This window comes from Sparus aurata, chromosome 5 (assembly GCF_900880675.1).
Source record: "Sparus aurata chromosome 5, fSpaAur1.1, whole genome shotgun sequence".
Lineage (NCBI taxonomy): Eukaryota > Metazoa > Chordata > Actinopteri > Spariformes > Sparidae > Sparus > Sparus aurata.
The window spans coordinates 29,723,393-29,742,601 of NC_044191.1; the positions used below are offsets into that span (position 1 = coordinate 29,723,393).

Consider the following 19,209-nt stretch of genomic DNA (forward strand, 5'->3'; position numbering starts at 1 on the left):
CGCATCCTGACAGCTTGGAATATTACTGTCGGATACTGTTCCCCCTCTGTTCAGCATGAAAGGAGGCTCACACATCTTTCAAATTCATACTCCAGACTTCTTTCCCCACAACAGATAAGTCCTGTGATTTTCAGGCGGATATCATCACAATCACAGGACTTGTCTGTTGTGGGGAAAGAAGTCTGGAGTATGAATTTGAAAGATGTGTGAGCCTCCTTTCATTTTGAACAGAGGGGGAACAGTATCTGACAGTAATATTCCAAGCTGTCAGGATGTGCTTTACCTGCTATAATGGAGCTGGATTTAAGACAAATATGATAAAATAGCGATTTATATTTAGCCTATAAATGAATGAGCACACTTTCTTCCAAAAGTCCATAATATTCCAAATGAAAAGTCTCTCACAAATATAACATGTTTTATTGATAGAAATAACAGTAGTTGAACTGTTAGTGTTAGTGAACAGAAGTTATGTGCCAGTTTGAACTTAAAGTGATGCCCCTGAGTAGTGTGCTGGGGTAGATTGGCATATGTGAACACCTATATAATCTATTGGCTATATTACCTATATTTATGTTATTTATTTGTTGTATACAAACCAAAATTTTGAAATCACACCCCCTCAGTTGGCTTTACAATCTCTACAGTGAACAAAAAAACTCTATGCTTAGACCCAGTGATTCAAGACGGAAAGAACTTGTCGGAGATAAAAAAAAAAAAAAACTACAAAAAAAACCCCCAAAAACCTTTTAATAGGAAGAAAAACCGACCCATCATTTCAAAAGTGTCCTAACCCTGCTTATGTTTTCTGTGCCTACTTTAGGTTGTCGGTGACATTATCTGAGCCCTTATACCTTCATCACTATAGGTGCCATTCTAAGGGTTTTTAATGCTTTTTGCTACATATCAGACACATTTGAAAGATGTTTGCCTTAATACATATGTAGAGTGGATCTTAAATAAAAGATGCTAATTTCCCAGGAAGGGAAATAAACTTTAATACACATGCTGGTTCTGAATGTACAAACGACTTTTTCAAGAGGAAGACTGTGTGATGCATTTGAACAGAAAGGAATATGTAGTTGGTGGCACTTTAGTCTTGTTATTTATATAGTCATCATTGGCTATTATCAAAGTATCCCAGCAGCAGAACCCACAAAACATACTTCCACAGGTTTTTTTCTGCCCTGGGGATGGAGAGAGCTATACTATAAAGACAAAACAGTAAACAGATATGCATTTATTGCTATTTGTTTAATACATATAAAAGATAATTTACACAGCAATCAACATTTAATGGTATATAGTGCACACAGTTATAAAATTACATATACAAATCAAATATATTATAAACATTACCAAAGCTTTAAATTACTTTTGAAGTGCAGAAAAAACTTCACCTACTGGCCACTTTCAGTGCTGAAGCTTAAAGGTGGAAGACTATTTGATGACATTTGACAACAGATGGATGAATATATTATCCCAAACTAATTGTATCTTTCTAAACTCATAGTGTTTGTAATGGAAGATAATTAACTAAGTGTTGTAATCACTGCAAGGTTGACCTACTTATGACTACAGTAGATAATATCAGACAAGTGCTTTTTTGCATTAAATAGCCTCCGTTCTCTTCTCAAGAGCTGGAAAATTACAGTCTGCAAATAACTTAATAAAAGAAAACATGGAATGTGCAGTGTTGAGGCAATATCTGAGACACTAATCTAAAAAGGGGAGATTCACTCAATTTTCTAGTGAAAAAAACATTCAATAGCTGAGTTATTGGAAATTGTTCCATCCCCCGTCTGTGTCATTTATTAGTTGTCATGACAACGGTGGCCTTTCTTCTCCTTATTGAATGGTTTAAACTTTGCAGAAGAGATAGAAATCTTTGACCACGAAGGACACTGGATGAATAGAAAAACAGTGCGATGACAAGGTGCTGAACTGATTCACTGCACAGACATTTCAACATTAACCACATTCCAGTATCTCTCAAACAAACTTCCTTCTTCTCAGATCATAAACTCTAGCGTTCTCACTTGCTCCTCGATGTCTTGTATGTACTATAATCAACTTAAAACGACCAGATAGATTACGAATAATGAAGCATCATCTGTCAGTGGTCCTGGTAACTTCTATAGAGTCCTCTATTATTGATTCTGTGCTGGTATCCACAACTGTCTGGCGCCTCCTTGTGGCAGAACCACTGACCTGCAGGTCAGCTGGACAGATCTGTCTCAGCTCTCTGCGGCACAAACGGACTGGTGTGACCTCTAAACTCTCCCAAGAGTGGCCATCTCCTCTTTCACTTCCCTCCTGGGACTGTGTGTGTGCCTGGTTAAATTCAGGCATGTCTTTCTTCTTGTGTGTTTGGAGGTTAGGTTGAGAATAGCTGTGTGTCTTTTTGTCTGTTTGCTCAGCGTGTATCTTTGTGTATGTTGTTACAATATGTGTGCTCTTCTCTACCTCTTCAGTGTGCTTCTCAGGTTCATGTGAACTTGCTTGTATCTGCATATTTTGTGGGTGTTTGTGCTTCTGTGCGTGTGAGGGCTGATCGACACGGTGGAGGGCTTCACTGAGACACTGCCTGAGTTTCTTTTTAAGCTCTCGGCTGGAGCTTTTGTAGAAAAACAGCTCTTTCTCTAGATGCTGCACTCTGTCTTGGATAGCCTGCTGTGAATCTTCGGAACCACCCTCTAAACACATGCACACACACAAGCAAACAGGGAGACAAAAGTAAATGAAACAGCCACATTCATGAACATTTCTGTACAGATATTACCAATGTTTTAATGGTTTTGTCTAATTTCCTCACCTTTAAGTTTCTGCAGCAGGAGCTGGATGTTGTTCTGGTGATCTTGGTGCTGCTGGGTGAGCCTGCGATCAGCATCCAGGGCCAGGCGCTGCATGGCAGCCTCCAGCTCCCTTAGCACCACCTCTTGCTCTCCAGCATGAAGCTCCAGCTCTTCACAACGCAAACGCAAGTGGTGTTCCGTCTCACGGAGACAAACAACCTGCCGAAGAACGGTGCAGAGAAAGACATATTATTATTATCACTATAATTACAGAGATATTGGCTGAAGCTTTGTTTACGCTCACCCCTGCAGAGACAAATCAAGGACAGAGCAAAACAGGTGGAAGGGAGTTACTCATGGTGTAATAGCATAACAAAAACTCCCGGAGTGCATTTGATATAGTTTATAATGGTATTAAGACATATCAGCTGGAAAGATAGAGGGCACAGCAGGATGCATTAGCGGAGCAAAGAGACTGAGGAGATACAATTTAATTTGCATTACAGAAATGTTGCAGCTGCACTTGTGACTCACAGATGCAACCAAAGAGAGAAGCAAGGGAAGGTAAACAATGGAGGATGAGAACAGGACAAACATGAGTCTCCTGCTAGAATGGAAAGATTCATTCAGACATGGAATGTGCTTATTAAGAAGAAATAATGGGAAAGGAAGTAAAAACAAAAATACAACATTCAACGAGCATGTAGGCTTTGTATGTGGAGCAAAATGTTGCATGAATCTTCATCTTCTTCTTCATCTTCAGCATCTTACCTTGTTGAAATATCTGATGAGCAGCTCAGAAGCCTCAGGTGTCGAGAGCTCCTTCAGCTTCCTGTTGACATCACATAGCTGGGCGGGTTCAGTGCTTTGTGACCGGCTTAAAGATGAGTCTGTGATTAACAGCTTCTTCTGTTTGACCTGGATTGAGCGGTTTTTAAACTCCAGAGCAGCATCCAGAGCTTCGATAGCTTCCTCCAGCTGGAGCAGGGAACGCTCCTCCTGGATCAAGACACACGCATAAAACAGTAAAAAAAAAGAAAGGGAAAAACTAAACAAAAACAAAGTTGCAAAATTATGAAAGTAAAATGCATCAAGAAATTTTTCTGACCTCAACAGTTAGCACTCTGTTGTCCCTCAGCTGGGCATCCAGAGTGTCTCTCCTCTTCTTAAGCTTGTTTCTTTCTTCCTCTAGCTCCTCTACAGTGACTCGTCCAGTCCGACTCACTCTGCTGCTGTTCTCAAGCTGCTCCTCCAGAGACTCTAACCGCACCGACACACGCAGCAGGTCCTGACTCAGAGCCTGAAAGTCATTGTTAAAAAACTTTTAGCTTCCTGCTTCAATGATCCAAATTCTGAACAAAATCTTCACACATGGGCATCTATACGTGCTAACCTGACTGGAACGTAGCATCTTGTTCTCCAGTTTGTTTTTCTGTTGCATACAGGCCTCCCTGCGCAGGAGCACCTCCTCTCGCCTCCTCAGCTCGCTCTCCAGCTCCTGCAGCTCTGCTCTCCTCTGGAGCACCCACTCCTCCTCCTCCTCCAACAAACAACTGTCACGCAAACTACTGTTTTCTTTTGACCCTTTCTGGTGGTTGTCTGCTGGCCTTTGCACCTATAAAAAAAAAAATACAAATCATGCTAACTCAGAGCAGTTAATGATTTACCTGGGCAGGGTTAACTATCCACATAGTTTTGCATTTCCCAGTAATTCTTACTCAGTTGGACTGAGATGTTGTGTATGAGGGTTAGTTTGGACCGAAATCAGTGTTAGTATTAGTTTAGTCAAACTGCTCTTAAAATGATAAAACCAGATTTAAAATGAATCCCCAGTTAAACCAAAGTTAAATGTCAATCTGCACCAAACAGGAAGATCACAGAAACACAGAAACTTTCTATTATACTATATATTGCTTCTCCACTTTTTTGCTGATTATATTCCTATTGAAATGTCTTACAACCAACAACCAACCTCATTTTGGTCGAGTCCTTTGTTGTTGTCACTGGTCTCTCTCTGCTGCTTGAGGCTGGCCTGAAGCTGTGCTCTCTGCAGTCTCATGTGCTGCAGGCTGCGGTACAACTCTGCTTTGACCTGCTGGCTCTGCATGGAGAGTCTGGCCAACACGCCGGGTTCTCTGCTATCAACACTGTGCCTGCCATGTCTGTCCACTGCTTGGGTCTTCTTGTCTGTCAGACAAACACACACATTTAAAGAAAATATCACTCAAAATGAAAGATAGCACATAAATATTACAGGACAATGTGTAATTCTATCAACGCACCAGTTTTGTCAAGCTCTCTGATGAGCTCCTCCTTCATGTGCATGTTGACGGACAGATCTCGGATCCGTCTCTGAGTGACACTGGCTCTCAGTCTCTCCTTCCTCATGTGGCTTTGATTGTTTTCCTTGATCCCTGAGGAGAAAGAACAGCTGACAGCATGAAGAGGAAATAACTTCTAGAGATACATTAACTCCTTGGAACTAGGTAAACAAGCCTCTATCAAAAGTATACCTGTGGTTTTCAGAGTCTGCTGTGCTGACGGATTTTCGCTAGATGTTTGGTTTGATCCGGAGGTTTTCTCTTTCAAAGCTGAATTCTTTTGCCTGCTGGTCCATGTTCGGTTTAAAACTCGCCTGGAGAAATAACACAGGATAAGAAACGCAGATAATGTTATTTTAATTCACTGCTGTAAGACTTTATGATAGAAAAATTATTGATGTGTCTGAAACTTAACTTTTCTATTTCTGTGACACAGAGCACTTTCCAACATACAGGGCTGTAATATGATTTCTTTTCAACACATGTGCAACTTTACTTTGAACATGGAATCATTAACAGTCAGTTGTACACAATGTGCCCCCAAAAACGCTCAACACTTTGTACTCCAGGATGATATTTTTGACCAGTTTGAGCTGCACACGTTCACAGATATCTCAGTGGTTATTTTGAAACAGTACTCTGCAACAGTGTGGTTCTGGTTGCACAAAATGAAAGTAATTAACCACTCTGTACAGTATATGCCATGTGTAATGCATTGCAATTAAATACGAGACAAAAATAAGGGACGGCAGATGGAACCATTATGATCATTATCAAAATTACTGCAATTAAAACAATATTTCTGCTTTCAACTAGTTAAAACATGTTTGAAAAAAAAGGTGGAAGTGAAAAGCAATGTTTTCAGGGTTTGTGTGATGTTTGAGAGGTCAATCTGATGTCATCCCAGTGACAAACAAGCCACCTGGGCCTTTCTTCCCATGCATCAGTGTTTTGGTTAGAATCATAAATTAAATACAGATATGGCTTAATAAATATATTAGTAAGCCGTTAAATGGACCAAAGTTAATATTGAAAATAAATGTAGGTATTAATTGATAAAATGGGGCATAAATTGATATTTTTGCTTTAATTTGCCTCTCTGTAGAACAAATGTACCCCCTCAATATCATAATGAAGCACAAATGCAATTAAAAAATTTATTTATATGATTTATGGCATATATATATATATATATTGAGCCATTTATTAATTTATAATTTTTTGTAGTGTCTATCCTCCAAACAGGACAAGGAAATAACAATTGGGAATACATAAGGGATGAAAAAATAGATTACATTGTACATATGTGAGTACTGGGTACCTTTAGGTTATAAAGTCTTATCAATGCTTCTTTACTGGCACAAAGGCAATTCTTGTACTCTTGATCCAAGTTTTCAATTAATTCAGCATTAATTAATAATCACACATGACTTGAGTCACTAAGTCACAGGCGATTCGCTCAACTTGTATTTGAAAGAAAGAACCAGCAGTCTTGTTTTATATATAAACTCTCACCTAAATCCCATTCTGCCCGTATCCTCCTCTTCTTCCTCCTCCCTCTCTTGATCCTTGTCTTCTCTCTCTGCCTGTTGCTTTATGAATGGACAGTACACCTCATCCTTCTCTTCAATCTCAGCCAGCAGGAGATGACCGCGCATCTTAAAGGCTGCTATCACCCTCTCTAGTGAATAAGCTGGGGGACTGGAGTGGATCTACAAACACACATGCATTCACACAGAAATATGCACGGTCATGAATGAGTGCGTGCAAAGTCAAAGGCAAGCAAAAAGTCAAGACGAGCAAAAGTCAGTGATTAATGTGCAACTGGTGCAACAGATAAACACACAATCAATTATACACTCTCACACACACACACACACAGAACAAAACAGTGGAGCTACCAACCCTCCTGGGAGGCCCGTGTGCAGAGCTGTCTCTGATCAGAGGGACACTGCGGGGTCTCTTGCTTGAGTACCCAGAAGCCCCTGTTTCCACTGGTGCCTGCGAGGTGTTACCCCTGAAGGTCATGAGGTCGCTGCGCAGACGACTGATGAGGATCTGCTGATCCACAAGTTGTTCTGTCTGAAAACATTCACACACAAATGAAAACAGTGTCATTAAATACAAAGACACTTTTAAAGGTTATTTGCTGACAACCTACAATGCTGAATGTGTCAAATGTTGCTCAGTACTGAGTTAGACCGCTGCACTCAGGACTCTACTGCTCATCACCTGTATTCGATTACGTTCCTTTTCTTCCTCTAAGGCCTGTAGGTGTGTTTTGCTCTCTTGAAGAAGTGCCTCTACTTCTTTTTGGACCCTTCTCAGCTCTGCATCCTTCTCCTCCAGAAGCTGTTCCTCTGCGGTAAGCGCTTCCTGAGAGAGAGAAAGCTTGACTTGTGAACATCTTACAACATAAGATCAGGAGCGCTTCTTTTTATTTTTCATCAACTATTCATTTTAATGTCCATGAAACTAACTGCAGTGTGTCTAAAGCTTTTCAAGCATAATCTACTCTTTGGTGATCAAGGACATCCCCATGGACATTTTGACTAGTAATAAAAGAGAAAAACACTGGCGTAATTGATCAAATTCCGAGTGGCTTGTTAACACGGGCTGGCTTTAATATAATTTTAACCTTTGTTAATGTTTATAGTTACGTCCTGTTCTGTTTTTTTCCAGTTATGACACCTTCTGGACAACAATCTGTCATTTTTCTACTTGGAGAAGATGGTCTAGACTGTCCTCTCTGGATGAAAATAGTTTTTGTCCTGCACCACTGTAACTTAAAGGCTTCAAAAAACATGTTTGAAAAAAAAAGGTGGAAGTGAAAAGCAATGTTTTCAGGGTTTGTGTGATGTTTGAGAGGTCAATCTGATGTCATCCCAGTGACAAACAAGCCACCTGGGCCTTTCTTTCTATGCATCAATGTGCACTGAGTGTCGTGGTTAGAATCATAAATAAATACAGATATGGCTCAATAAATATATTAGTAAGCCATTAAATGGACCAAAGTTAATATTGGAAATAAATGTAGGTATTAATTGATAAAATGGGGCATAAATTGATATTTTTGCTTTAATTTGCCTCTCTGTAGAGTAAATGTACCCCCTCAATATCATAATGAAGCACAAATGCAATTCAAAAATGTATTCATATGATTTATGGCATATTAATTCATATATTGAGCCATTTATTAATTTATATTTTTTTGTAGTTTCTATCCTCCAAACAGGACAAGGGAGTAACAATTGGGAATACATAAGGGATGAAAAAATAGATTACATTGTACATATGTGAGTACTGTGTACCTCTAAGTTATAAAGTCTTATCAATGCTTCTTTACTGGCACAAAGGCAATTCTTGTACTCTTGATCCAAGTTTTCAATTAATTAATGCTTCAAAGGCTTCAAAGACAATAATTAAACCAGTTCATCCCTGCTGTTTTAATCAATTCATATGAAAATTACTCTGAATTTTAAAAAAAGTGCACTTTAGGCTTTAACCACATCATATAAGATATTTCACTCTGAACAAAAGTAAACCTACGGTAGCTACAAGGACCTATAATGGCGATCTGATGTTTATTTTTCATGTGTCGTCATTACCTTGCATTTGCTGAGTTCTTCTCTGAGCTTTAATACGGTAACGTGGCGTGTTTGGTCTCCACCCCCCTCCGAACAGCCCTTATCATCAGCTTGATGCAAGTGATTGACAGCTGTCAGTCTCTCCTGCCAGTCCTGCAGTCGCTGCCTGAAGGAGTGACTTGGAGTGGGGCCGGTGATATCTGCAAGCAGGGCTGCGGCTTCCTGTGCTAGAAGGCGGTACTGTGGTGGTTCCTCTTGGTTGACCTTATCATCTGGATCAGATATCACTGTCTGACTGTGCTGCTTAAAGCTGTCCCCCTCTCCACCCGTCCTCTCCTTTTCCATCACCATCTCTCTCTCCTTCTCCTTCAGGAGCTCTCTCAGAGTCTGTACTTCAAACTCAAGCTCGCCCAGTCGAGCATCACCAGGGTCCCAGGATGTAGGACATGATTTAACCTCTGTTTGAGCGGATGATGCAGGGCGGTTACGAATGTGACGAGCTTTGGATGCAAACTGCAGGACACTCAGAGTCTCAGCTACACTGTGGTGAGAGGGGCTCACACATGCCACCATCAGCGTGTGGGCGGTGCCTCCTAGTGAGTCACGGAGGAGACGGGTTATTTTGGCATCACGGTACGGTATGTGTGCACTGTTGCAGCTGTTACCACGCCGATTGCGAGCTGGGTCAGAGAGGGCACGGATGACGTTGCCCAGCGCGAGCAGGCCTGTGTTGATCTGAACAGACTCCTTGAGCCGCGTCCCAGTGTTTCCAGTTTTTCCAGCCCGCTCCGAGCCTGCTAGGTCAACCAGACAGAGTTTGGAGGAGCGGACAGATTTTAAGGAGTTGTTGTGGCAACACTGGGTGAGCTGAAGGGTGAGGATGGCGTGAGAGCGACTGGAGTGCTCATTCATCCCTGTGGTGCCGGTGTGGCGTAGAGCATTCCCCGTCTCAAGAACACTCAGAAGCTCCTCTGCTGAGGTAACAACCATCTCTTTGGCTCCCACCACCACTGAAACAAAACCAAACAGTGATATCTTTTTATGGAAAACTTTCAGTTGTGTCTAACCTCATCTATTACTATGAATTCCACATCCTCTCTTATACAATGTATAAAAAGCTGCTACTGAGCTGCACGATGGGAACTGAAGGAGCCAGATGCATCTTAAGATTGAGCAACTAAAAGTCAGAATACAGTAGGCATGAGACAACATGAAAACATATTTCTGTCACGTTGTATGACCTGTGTTTCCCCTCTCATCCTCTCTGATATGGAGCTCTTTGTGAACGGTGTGCAGCTCCAGCAGGTCTCGCAGTTCCTCCCTGTAGAGCTCTATGTACGAGACTCGCACTGTGGCGTCCACACCATCGCTGTTGTTCCTCTTCTCCTCCAGCAACAGGAACACATCCTGGGCCACACGGTCAATTATCCCTCCTTCTTCATCTGAGACAGGTTATGGGACAAAGACTTATTTACAAATACTGAATTTTCATCATATAAAAAAGAAGAAGCAGTAAAATGTAATAAAAACAGGTGTGTCTTATTTGTCCCATTTATTAATACAATTTGGCATTGGTTTTGAGTCACTGGGTCACATGACATGGAAGCTGTTGAAAAATAACTGCTGAATTTTGATTATATTGATATAAAATAAAAGCTTTAAAATCCATTAAAGAGAAGTGTGTCCTATGTGGCCTGTGTAACAATACAATTCGGCATTGGTTTGGAGTCACTGGGTCACATGACATGGAAGCTGTTAAAAAATAACTGCTGAATTTTGATAAATATATCGATATAAAATAAAAGAAGCAGTAAAATCCATTAAAAAGAAGTGTGTCCTATGTGGCCTGTGTAACAATTACAATTCGGCATTGGTTTGGAGTCACTGGGTCACATGACATGGAAGTTATTGGGGAAAAAAAGCCATTGTCTTTAATATTTTTGCACCAAAAATACACAACACATTAGCAATCACAATAAGTGTAATTCATTAAATCAGTTTAGTATTATTTTTTAAATCATAATTTTCACTAATATCATCAAGTCAGCATGAAGAAACATTGTTTTTGTGTAAATCAAACAAACAGTAAGGTTATTTATTGATGGTCCCTAACTCAGTGGACTCAGTGGACAATACTGTAGCTACCTGTTCTCATTAATAACTCTTTAAAATGTTATTTCTGGGATAAAAACTGCCACCGGTGCTCTGAACAGCTCACCCAGGTTCCCTCCTCCGAGTGTGTAGGTCTTCCCTGACCCTGTCTGTCCGTAACAAAACACGGTGGCGTTGTAGCCGTCGAGCAGGGACTCCACCAGGGGCTGGACGCAGGACTCGTAGACCTCGTCCTGGCTGGCAGTCGGTCCGAACGCGTGGTCGAAGGAGAAGAGTCGGTCTGAGCCGAGCATCACCTGTGCGGAGCCCGGCACCACCCGAAGACACACCTGGTGGTTGTGGAGGACTTCTTTAGGGAGCAGGGGACGGACACGGACCGCCACCCGGACACACACCTCGCTCATGATGTAGAAACCAAGAATTACGAGCGTAAACTTAAAAGGACTTTCACTTCCAGTCCTGCATCTTACAGCTGAGTTCTGGTGAACTCTTTTAATTCAGTCATTTATTTACATTTTACCGAAACAAACCCTGTAACATCGGCCCTGTGCAGCTACACTCCTCAGGTGTTTTGTTGTGAACTTGCTCCCGTTTGTTGTCGCTTCTTGGTTGCCCGGGAAACCGCCGCCGCAGCAGTCGAGGAGAGCACGAGGCGTTCAAGAGTCTTCACGGCGGTCGGACCGAGTGGTCCCTGAACGCAACAGCGCCATCTTGTGATGTGCTTCTTCTTCTACTGTTTTATTTCATTATTTATATACATAAGTACAACAAAAGTGATCATACCAGGGATGTATCTGGAGAGTGTTTTAAAACAATAGAAAAAAAATAAACAAACAAAATATAACAATACCCTTTAAACGTTTTCTGTTGTCTAAACCCTTTAAACTTTTGCACATTTCCTGGTGAATTCATTGCACATTCCTGCACAAAAAGTCTATTTTTAAGTCATATTGTAAATGTTGTCTTTACTAATAGGCATAGTAACGAATACTATAAATAACAATACAACCACTGATTCTTTTTTCACATTTTATTATGAATTTTAGATTTTACAGTGTTGTGTTCTCTGAATTTTCCTACTTGTTATGCTAAATGTTATGTGCCAAGGCAAACTCCTGCAATTTAATAACTACTTTTATACATTTGACTGATTTAAATTCATGATTATTTCATGAGATTTACACAAATATATTTGCTATTAAAAAAACGGTAATTACACTTTTAACAGTTTGAGAAAAAAACAATATTTTTCAGTTATTTAAGATCAAGGAGCAACAGACATTTGTTTTAGTTTGCACAAATGTTTCCTGTTAATCATTTATCACGTCCATTGGTGACCACTCAAAATACCTGTGTTCACTTTATTCAAATGAGGGTTAGACCCAATTAATTGCTGTTATTATGAATATTTTCAAAAATGTAGACTTCTTCAGGACGCGCAGACATCCTGCCTGAAAGCCCCACTCCTGTAATTCATTCATTCATTTCCAGGTAATGTTAAAATGACACACTATTCACCAAATTACTTTTGACAGATAACTCAATTTCATGCTCAAACTTCAAAGATTTAAACTGTTGCTCAAACGGAACAATGGCATGTGATTATAGGTGAAGTGGAGCATTAAGGGAACAAGTGGATGATGTGAAGTATAATCCAGAGAACTGCTTCTACTGCAACATTCCTTAAAAAAAACAAAACAATAACGTGTTGAAAATGTTTATTTCACAATCAGATCGGTCACTTTACATGTAAAACTGGCTGCAGATGTGTTCATCACATACAAAATATGACCACTTGTTCTCCATTGCCATAAAAAACACTGCTAGAAAATGTTCCAGATAAACTGTAAACATTTTAATAGACTGGGAATGGCCAACAGTCCTGCTACCCACATACACCCAACAAGCGAGAGCAAAGCCTGACACCTGTTTCCATTACAGCGAGTTGGAAGCCAATTTGTACATATATCTGGCATGGAGACATGATTGGCTTAATCCCAGGGAGAGGCGCCGGTCCAAGGCTGCACACTGAGAAGTGCAGCCTACTGTATGAAATGCTGCCAGCCGGTACGTCAGTAGTAAACACAGCGTGTGTGGTGTATGGGTATGTGAGCCATCTCTTTGTGGTGCTGCTTGGCGTAAGGCCACAGGTAGAAGTCGATGATTGCCGAGGTGACGCTGCAGGTTTCCCCGTCTCTCTCCTGCACCAGCTTGCAAAGACGCTCTTTGATGAGCTCGACGGACCAAATCGAACAACCTCGAATCTCGACCTCTCTCCTGTCCCCTGAACTCAGCAGCTCGCCTGGGAGAAATTGGAGACAAATGCATAAAACACAGAGGTTGCAGCTCATTATTTTAAAATGTTAGTTTCTTAACGACCAGAGAAACACATGCACACGTGCTCCTGTCTCACCGTTCTTTAGCGCCTGCATCAGTGCATCAGAGTACCGCAGCGCTCCGAGGTAGACGAGAGCTTGAGGGACCCTGTAGTCTGCAAACATGGTGAGCCAGTCCATGCTGACGATGTCTCCCTCTCCTCTGGCCTCCATGACGCCCCAGAAATCTGCCACCAGGATCTGAGCTCGCTTGTAGAACGAGATTTTCTTCCCCTGAAACGAACAAGGGAGGGCGGCTCTTAACTGTTCATGAGCACCACTCTTAAGAAAATGCTGTTTATTTCTAGACAGACGTTCTTGAACAAAGATAAGAAAATGGCAGCACGTCATGTGTGGTGGGTAATTTGCTCCTTCACTAACTGCATAATATGAAGGAAGCATTAGGAATCTTGCCACACTGTCTCTGGCCAGAAGATGGAACTCTTACATCACAGTTTATCTTTAGTTATTCAAATACGCACATTTATCTCAGATCTCATACATTTCCTATATGCTTACAAAATGTTTTTACACATGACTATGAATTCAAAGTGTCTACACATCTACAGTATGCTTATTGTACATTCTATGAATTCTGGAGGAAAACTGAAGCAAGCGAGGCGACTCAAAACCTTTTTTTTCCAAATGTTGGAGAAAATGTATAAGTCTGCAAATAAACATCTATCCAGGATTATTTTAGCATCCGAGATGTAGTAAAAATTTGAGTAATTCTGCCTTTGTCTGAGACAAAATAACACCCAAGCAACACCTGGAACTCGGTGGGATTAAGAACCTAAAATTCTCCGGCTAACATGAACTTCTATCCACGAATGTCCAAAAAACATGAAATATTCCACAGTCTTCTCTCCGACCTCATACGTAGCTTCGTCCCTGTAGGAGGGGATCTTCTCCACGACGAGCTCCACCATCTTCCTGGCGTCGCTCCCAGCCGGGCCAATAAAACTCCGGAAGCTTCCGCCGTGTTCCAGCAGCACGCGGCCGCCTTCAGTCAGCACCTTGTTAGAGCGATTCAGATTGTGGCGTGTTTATATTTAACTTTACTGATGGGTAGGCGGATAAGAGCTGCAACATTTCAATTTCCACTTAACATAAAGGAAATACGGTTCAGGTGGTGATGTAACACTGACAGATGTAGCCTACTGTATGAGCTTTAAATCAGTTCTTCATGGTGGGAAAAAAAAAGCTTTGGGTTTCACACATTACTTAGACAGACAAAAACATACATGTTCACAGCTGTCATATGAAAACATGACAGGATATATACTCAGGCACTGTATGTACTATGTGTGAATGTAATAGTATGCTGTTTTTGTACCTTTTTATGTCTATATATCAGAGCGATGAGACGTCTCACCACATCTGCTTATCTTCAAATTGAAAAGCACTGCTTTTGTTTTGTGTTTGCTGCGAAGGCCGCGCAGACGGATTCACACAGAAGTCAGCTTTTCATTCAGAAGTGCCAAATAGTATGCTTTAGTAAAGTTTCGAAGATAAAGACGCAAGGTGAATCAATCGTGGCACACATCTAAAATTACTGAAAGAACTTCAGGGTTTTGCCACTGGATACAAGCACTTGTAGCATATATACGGGTTTTTAACGTGGGAACGTCAGGACCTGGTGGCGCTCCTGAAGCATGGGCATCGGCGTCTCGTTGTCTGATCGGAGGACGTGCGCCAGCTGCTCCACACTCATCTGAGAAAAGTACTTGGGATCGGTGATGGGTATACCTGTGGACAGAGGTGGAGAAGCCTCGGCATCCTTAAATAAGTAAAAACAGATCCAACCTTAGATCTGACAAATTGTTACAGACCTGGGATTTGAATTTAAGAAAGTGATGTTGTATTGAGAAACTTTGGGGGGGGCGACAAATCACACAAAATGAACATTTCTACATATTGTGGCTTTAAAATCAAAATGTCATTAAAGTATCTTGTATTGGTTCATTTTGCTGATATTACTTCTGTACTTTTAAATGTGCTCTTAAATTACTACATGCTTTGGATCCGACTTGGGAGATTACAGGGTTGTTAAATGTGCCCAAGAACAGAAAAATTAAAGATTGCGGGTTGATTATTACTTTGGTAAAAGTGAAAGTCACCCATAGGAACAGAACTCAAGGAGAAGTCTTAAAGTATAACATTTCCTATATTCAGCATTTGCCTGATTATCGGAATTTATGTTTTCCTAATCTGACTGTCAATAAATCACTTTAGAAACTTAACCTCCACTCTCGTCTGTGGAGTGAGGAGAAGGGTAGCTTGAAGGCTTTATCTTTAGACGTGAACCTTAACAGAGGAAGAGGAAACTCAAGGCTGCTAAATGAAGTTATAGAGCGCTGTCATAACGGTAAAAAAGAAACCCTCCACAGTAGCGATTTCTCTTAGGCTCAAAAGACCTAATTCTGCTCTGATCTCACGCTGTCAGCCCTTCAGATTCTGGAGAAAAAAAGCTACCTGTGCCGTTCTGAGAGAAATTCTTGCAATTATAAAGGCCACAGTGACCACATATTGAGAGCACTATTCCATATGAGACATAATTGATTCATATCCGGAGTCATTCACGCAAATTATGAGTGATTCACAGGCGCATGCAGAGCTACAAGCAATTTCCCAGCAGGCCAGGTTCAAGTAAAGGGCACATACACAATAATTGGTAATAGCAGTGCAAGACAAAATCATGCAGAACAGACGAACAAGAAAAGAGGAAAAAAGGGTCCAAATATACGACTTTGTCTCCAGAGATGAAGTAACACCGTTTGAGCATGGTCTTCTTTTTTTTTTTAATATATACAAATCTGACATTCCTATCAAGCGGAGTGCATTTTCTTTTAAAAATCTGTTTTTTTATTTTTTATCTTTATGTGGTGCGACACGTGTGCGCTCACCTTCCTTCATGGCCCTGGTGATGGCAGCACACAGGGTCATGTAGCCCGTGTACGTGGTCCCTTTGTAGGTCACCTCACACTGTTGGGTTTCTTTCTCTGGCCAAAAGGAGAAGTTCATGGTGTCGACCACAAACACCCAGTTCAAGGCCTGCAGTGTTGAAAAACTAAAATTATCAAAAGAGCAGGAAAAAAGAAAAGCCTGCATCCTGAGAGTCCTGCCAAAACACTTCAAATGTGAAGTGATGACCAGGTCAAAAGAAAAGCGTCTTTACTTTTATATCAAAAGTAAATAAATTCATTGTGCAAAATGGCTCCTTTCAGTGTTTCATTAGGATATTATTTTCTAATATTCCGTTTTTTACAATTAAATAATATATTTAGAGCATTTTAATGATGTACTTCATCAATGTGGAGCCAATTTAAGATACTTTATATACAACTGGGTTGATGACAGCACTGCATCGTATCATAAAAGTGTATCACATGATTATTTTTTTTTTAAATATAAAAGCTTGACCAGCAGAGTGAAAAGGTTATAAAGAAATAAAATGGAAATACTCAAGAACGTCAAATTTGTATTTAATAGCTGTAAAAAGTATATTTTCCTCTGCAATCTTGTGGAGAAGTTAAAGTACCTCAAATTTGCAGTTGACCATTTGATAGATTTAAGTTTTAATGTAATGGTCGACCCTGTGATAATCTCCAAATTATCTGAAGCATCCACTGTTGTTAATATTATTCGCAGGGCTGAAGATGAATTCTGAGCCCGCCTGGAAATCGTTCACACGGAACATCTTAACGGAATTTATGAGGTGTTTCTCGATGATCTGATCCAGAGAATCCTCACCACCTGTCATCTCATTAACGCAGTATTGCTGTTGCCACTGAACAAATTGTCTATGTACCACGTGCTCATTTATATTTATTCAAATATAATCTAAATCTATAAATTTCTTTATGTGGCCCCGGCTGTTGACGGACTCCCCTGGTCAGAGGTGGGCGCCGGAGCCAGAGGATTTGCCGTCTTCCAGCAGCTGGCGGTCAGGACATCATCGTGTCGGAGGCTGTAGAGCATCTCCGCCACCTTCGTCACTCCCTCCTCCTCCACAAACACATCCCGGCTCCGCTCTGCTATGAACTGCCCGGACTCACGGGGCAACAGAGGCGAGTCCATGATGTAAAGCAACACACCTGTCGGAACACAGGTAGGTAGGGAAACATAAATACATCCCCCCCAGCAGGCTCTAGATGAATCTAAGAAGATTCACGTTTGCTTAGAAATAGAGCTCGACCGATATTCAATCCTTGGAGCCGATATTAGCGAGTAAAAAATTCTGATAGACATATTGGCTGCACTAATCCCTCAAAGTGGTCACACTTATGACAAAGACTTGTAACACAGGCGGGATATTTAACAGTTTCGCTCCAAACTTTATTGTGTAAAATGACATCAGTGCACAGTGCGCACAGTAGAGTTGTTAATCTTCTCTGGCCAAAGAGTATTTCTATATTTAAGCACATGGCTACTTTTTCATGAAGACACACAAGTAGTCAGATAAATGTGAACTCTCTTTTTATTTAGAAAGTCTTTTAAAAATCAGTCTGTGCTCACTGTATTACTCAAGTCTGCAGGTTAGCGTGAAAAAAGCTGGTTCGTTATCGTTGTGAGGCAGATTTTACACAAAGCATGTGGGAAAAAAATCTGATTTTTTCCAGTTTGTGCTTCCCAGTATCTCAGAACTGTTGCCAGAAGTCTGCTTTCAAAACACTGAGCATTTCTTTAATCGGTCGCTGCTGATCTCCACCTCCCACCAACACATCTCGCTAAATATGTAAAAATAAAGTTAGTCTAATGTTCTGGCACAAATCAATGCAACAGAGTGACGCTGCATTGTAACATTGCAACTATTGCTGGGACAACAAAAGATATTGTCGTGAGTCAGGAAAAAAACTGGTGAATTTCCATTATCGGGATAATCGAGAATAGCTTTACACGGGTGGCTTGAAAAGGCTGAGAAAGGCCAGAGAACCAACAATCAACTCTAGTCAGCTTTAATTTTGCGATGGCTGCAAACTCTTGATTATGCTCAGTCTCCTTATCGATGCAGAATCTTCCAAGTCCACAAGGTGATGCCTCTATATAATTTAGTCTGATATGTATATATATCTAGATATATATAAATAGATATCTGTGATAAGCAGCCAACTGCTATTTTGTTCGAGGCTCTACTTCGAAACACATTCATGTTGGCAGGTTGTAAATAAGCCTTGAGAAGTTCTTTATTAGACATATCACAGACCCCAGGGGCAACTTCTAATATCACACCCTGGTGGGAGTCGGGGGAGCAGTCAAAATGTCAGCGGCCTTTCCTCTCTAACACACAGATATCCTACATACATCTCTGGGGAAGTGACATTTTAAGGATTACATCCCTGCTTTATTAGATAAATCACAATAAAAAGACATAATCCTTCATCAACTAACTTCACTTTCATCAGTGTACAAAAAGAATGTCACTGACCTATCCCAGTATTAAAAACAAACTAAATCATATCCTGTCTAAAATCTGCCTCATGTTAATGCTGTGTTAATGATGTGTTCACTGTCAGACTGAAACCAGGATATTCTGCTGCACGAACATCTTACAGAAGGAGATTCATTTCCACTGGTTTGTGTGGTGAGTCACGTGATTCACTGTCCCCCTCCGAAATAAAAACAGTAAAGTTTTTTTTTTTTTTGTCCTTAAAAGAGCAGAACTGTAAAGTGAGACGCTTCACTGACAAATCAGACGAGCAAAGTGCAGGCGGTGAGTTGACTGTGGAGTCACGTTAGCCGGACTTTGTCACCACTAACACGGACACTTGTTTTACACCCACACACACATAACACATGGTTAGTATTCAGCGACATTTAACTGCTTTATTCTTCAGTATTTATATGATTTTAGCAGCTTCTTGACTCACCGGAGAGGGCAGGGAATGCTGCAAGAAAGCGCGTGTTGCGTTCAGGTTGCGTTGTTTCCACTACCTGGTTTATAGATCTCGACCAATCAGAGACCCCGTAGTGGCCTCGTCACAGGCTCATAAACCAATCACAAGAGGCCAAGAGCGGG

At 40.9% G+C, this 19,209-nt stretch overlaps 2 protein-coding genes across 2 annotated transcripts; both read right to left on the minus strand.

Annotated features, from left to right (window-relative positions):
* Positions 1 to 1,776: 1,776 nt before the first annotated feature.
* Positions 1,777 to 11,429, minus strand: LOC115580985 (kinesin-like protein KIF27). Its single transcript, XM_030415752.1, has 14 exons — positions 10,922 to 11,429; positions 9,945 to 10,145; positions 8,725 to 9,713; positions 7,349 to 7,492; positions 7,022 to 7,198; positions 6,632 to 6,828; positions 5,309 to 5,430; positions 5,078 to 5,209; positions 4,768 to 4,982; positions 4,189 to 4,410; positions 3,904 to 4,095; positions 3,567 to 3,794; positions 2,816 to 3,014; positions 1,777 to 2,696 (listed from the first exon to the last, which is right to left on the minus strand). The coding sequence occupies exons 1-14, from the start codon at positions 11,217 to 11,219 to the stop codon at positions 2,110 to 2,112; spliced, it is 3,903 nt and encodes a 1,300-aa protein (XP_030271612.1). The 5' UTR covers positions 11,220 to 11,429; the 3' UTR covers positions 1,777 to 2,109.
* A 1,087-nt stretch (positions 11,430 to 12,516) lies between these two features.
* Positions 12,517 to 19,159, minus strand: qng1 (Q-nucleotide N-glycosylase 1). The gene is made up of 7 exons (XM_030416023.1): positions 19,061 to 19,159; positions 17,082 to 17,287; positions 16,097 to 16,244; positions 14,827 to 14,939; positions 14,063 to 14,206; positions 13,229 to 13,424; positions 12,517 to 13,117 (listed from the first exon to the last, which is right to left on the minus strand). Exons 2-7 carry the CDS (start codon positions 17,268 to 17,270, stop codon positions 12,888 to 12,890), a joined length of 1,020 nt encoding a protein of 339 aa, XP_030271883.1. The 5' UTR covers positions 17,271 to 17,287; positions 19,061 to 19,159; the 3' UTR covers positions 12,517 to 12,887.
* Between the last annotated feature and the right edge of the window lie 50 nt (positions 19,160 to 19,209).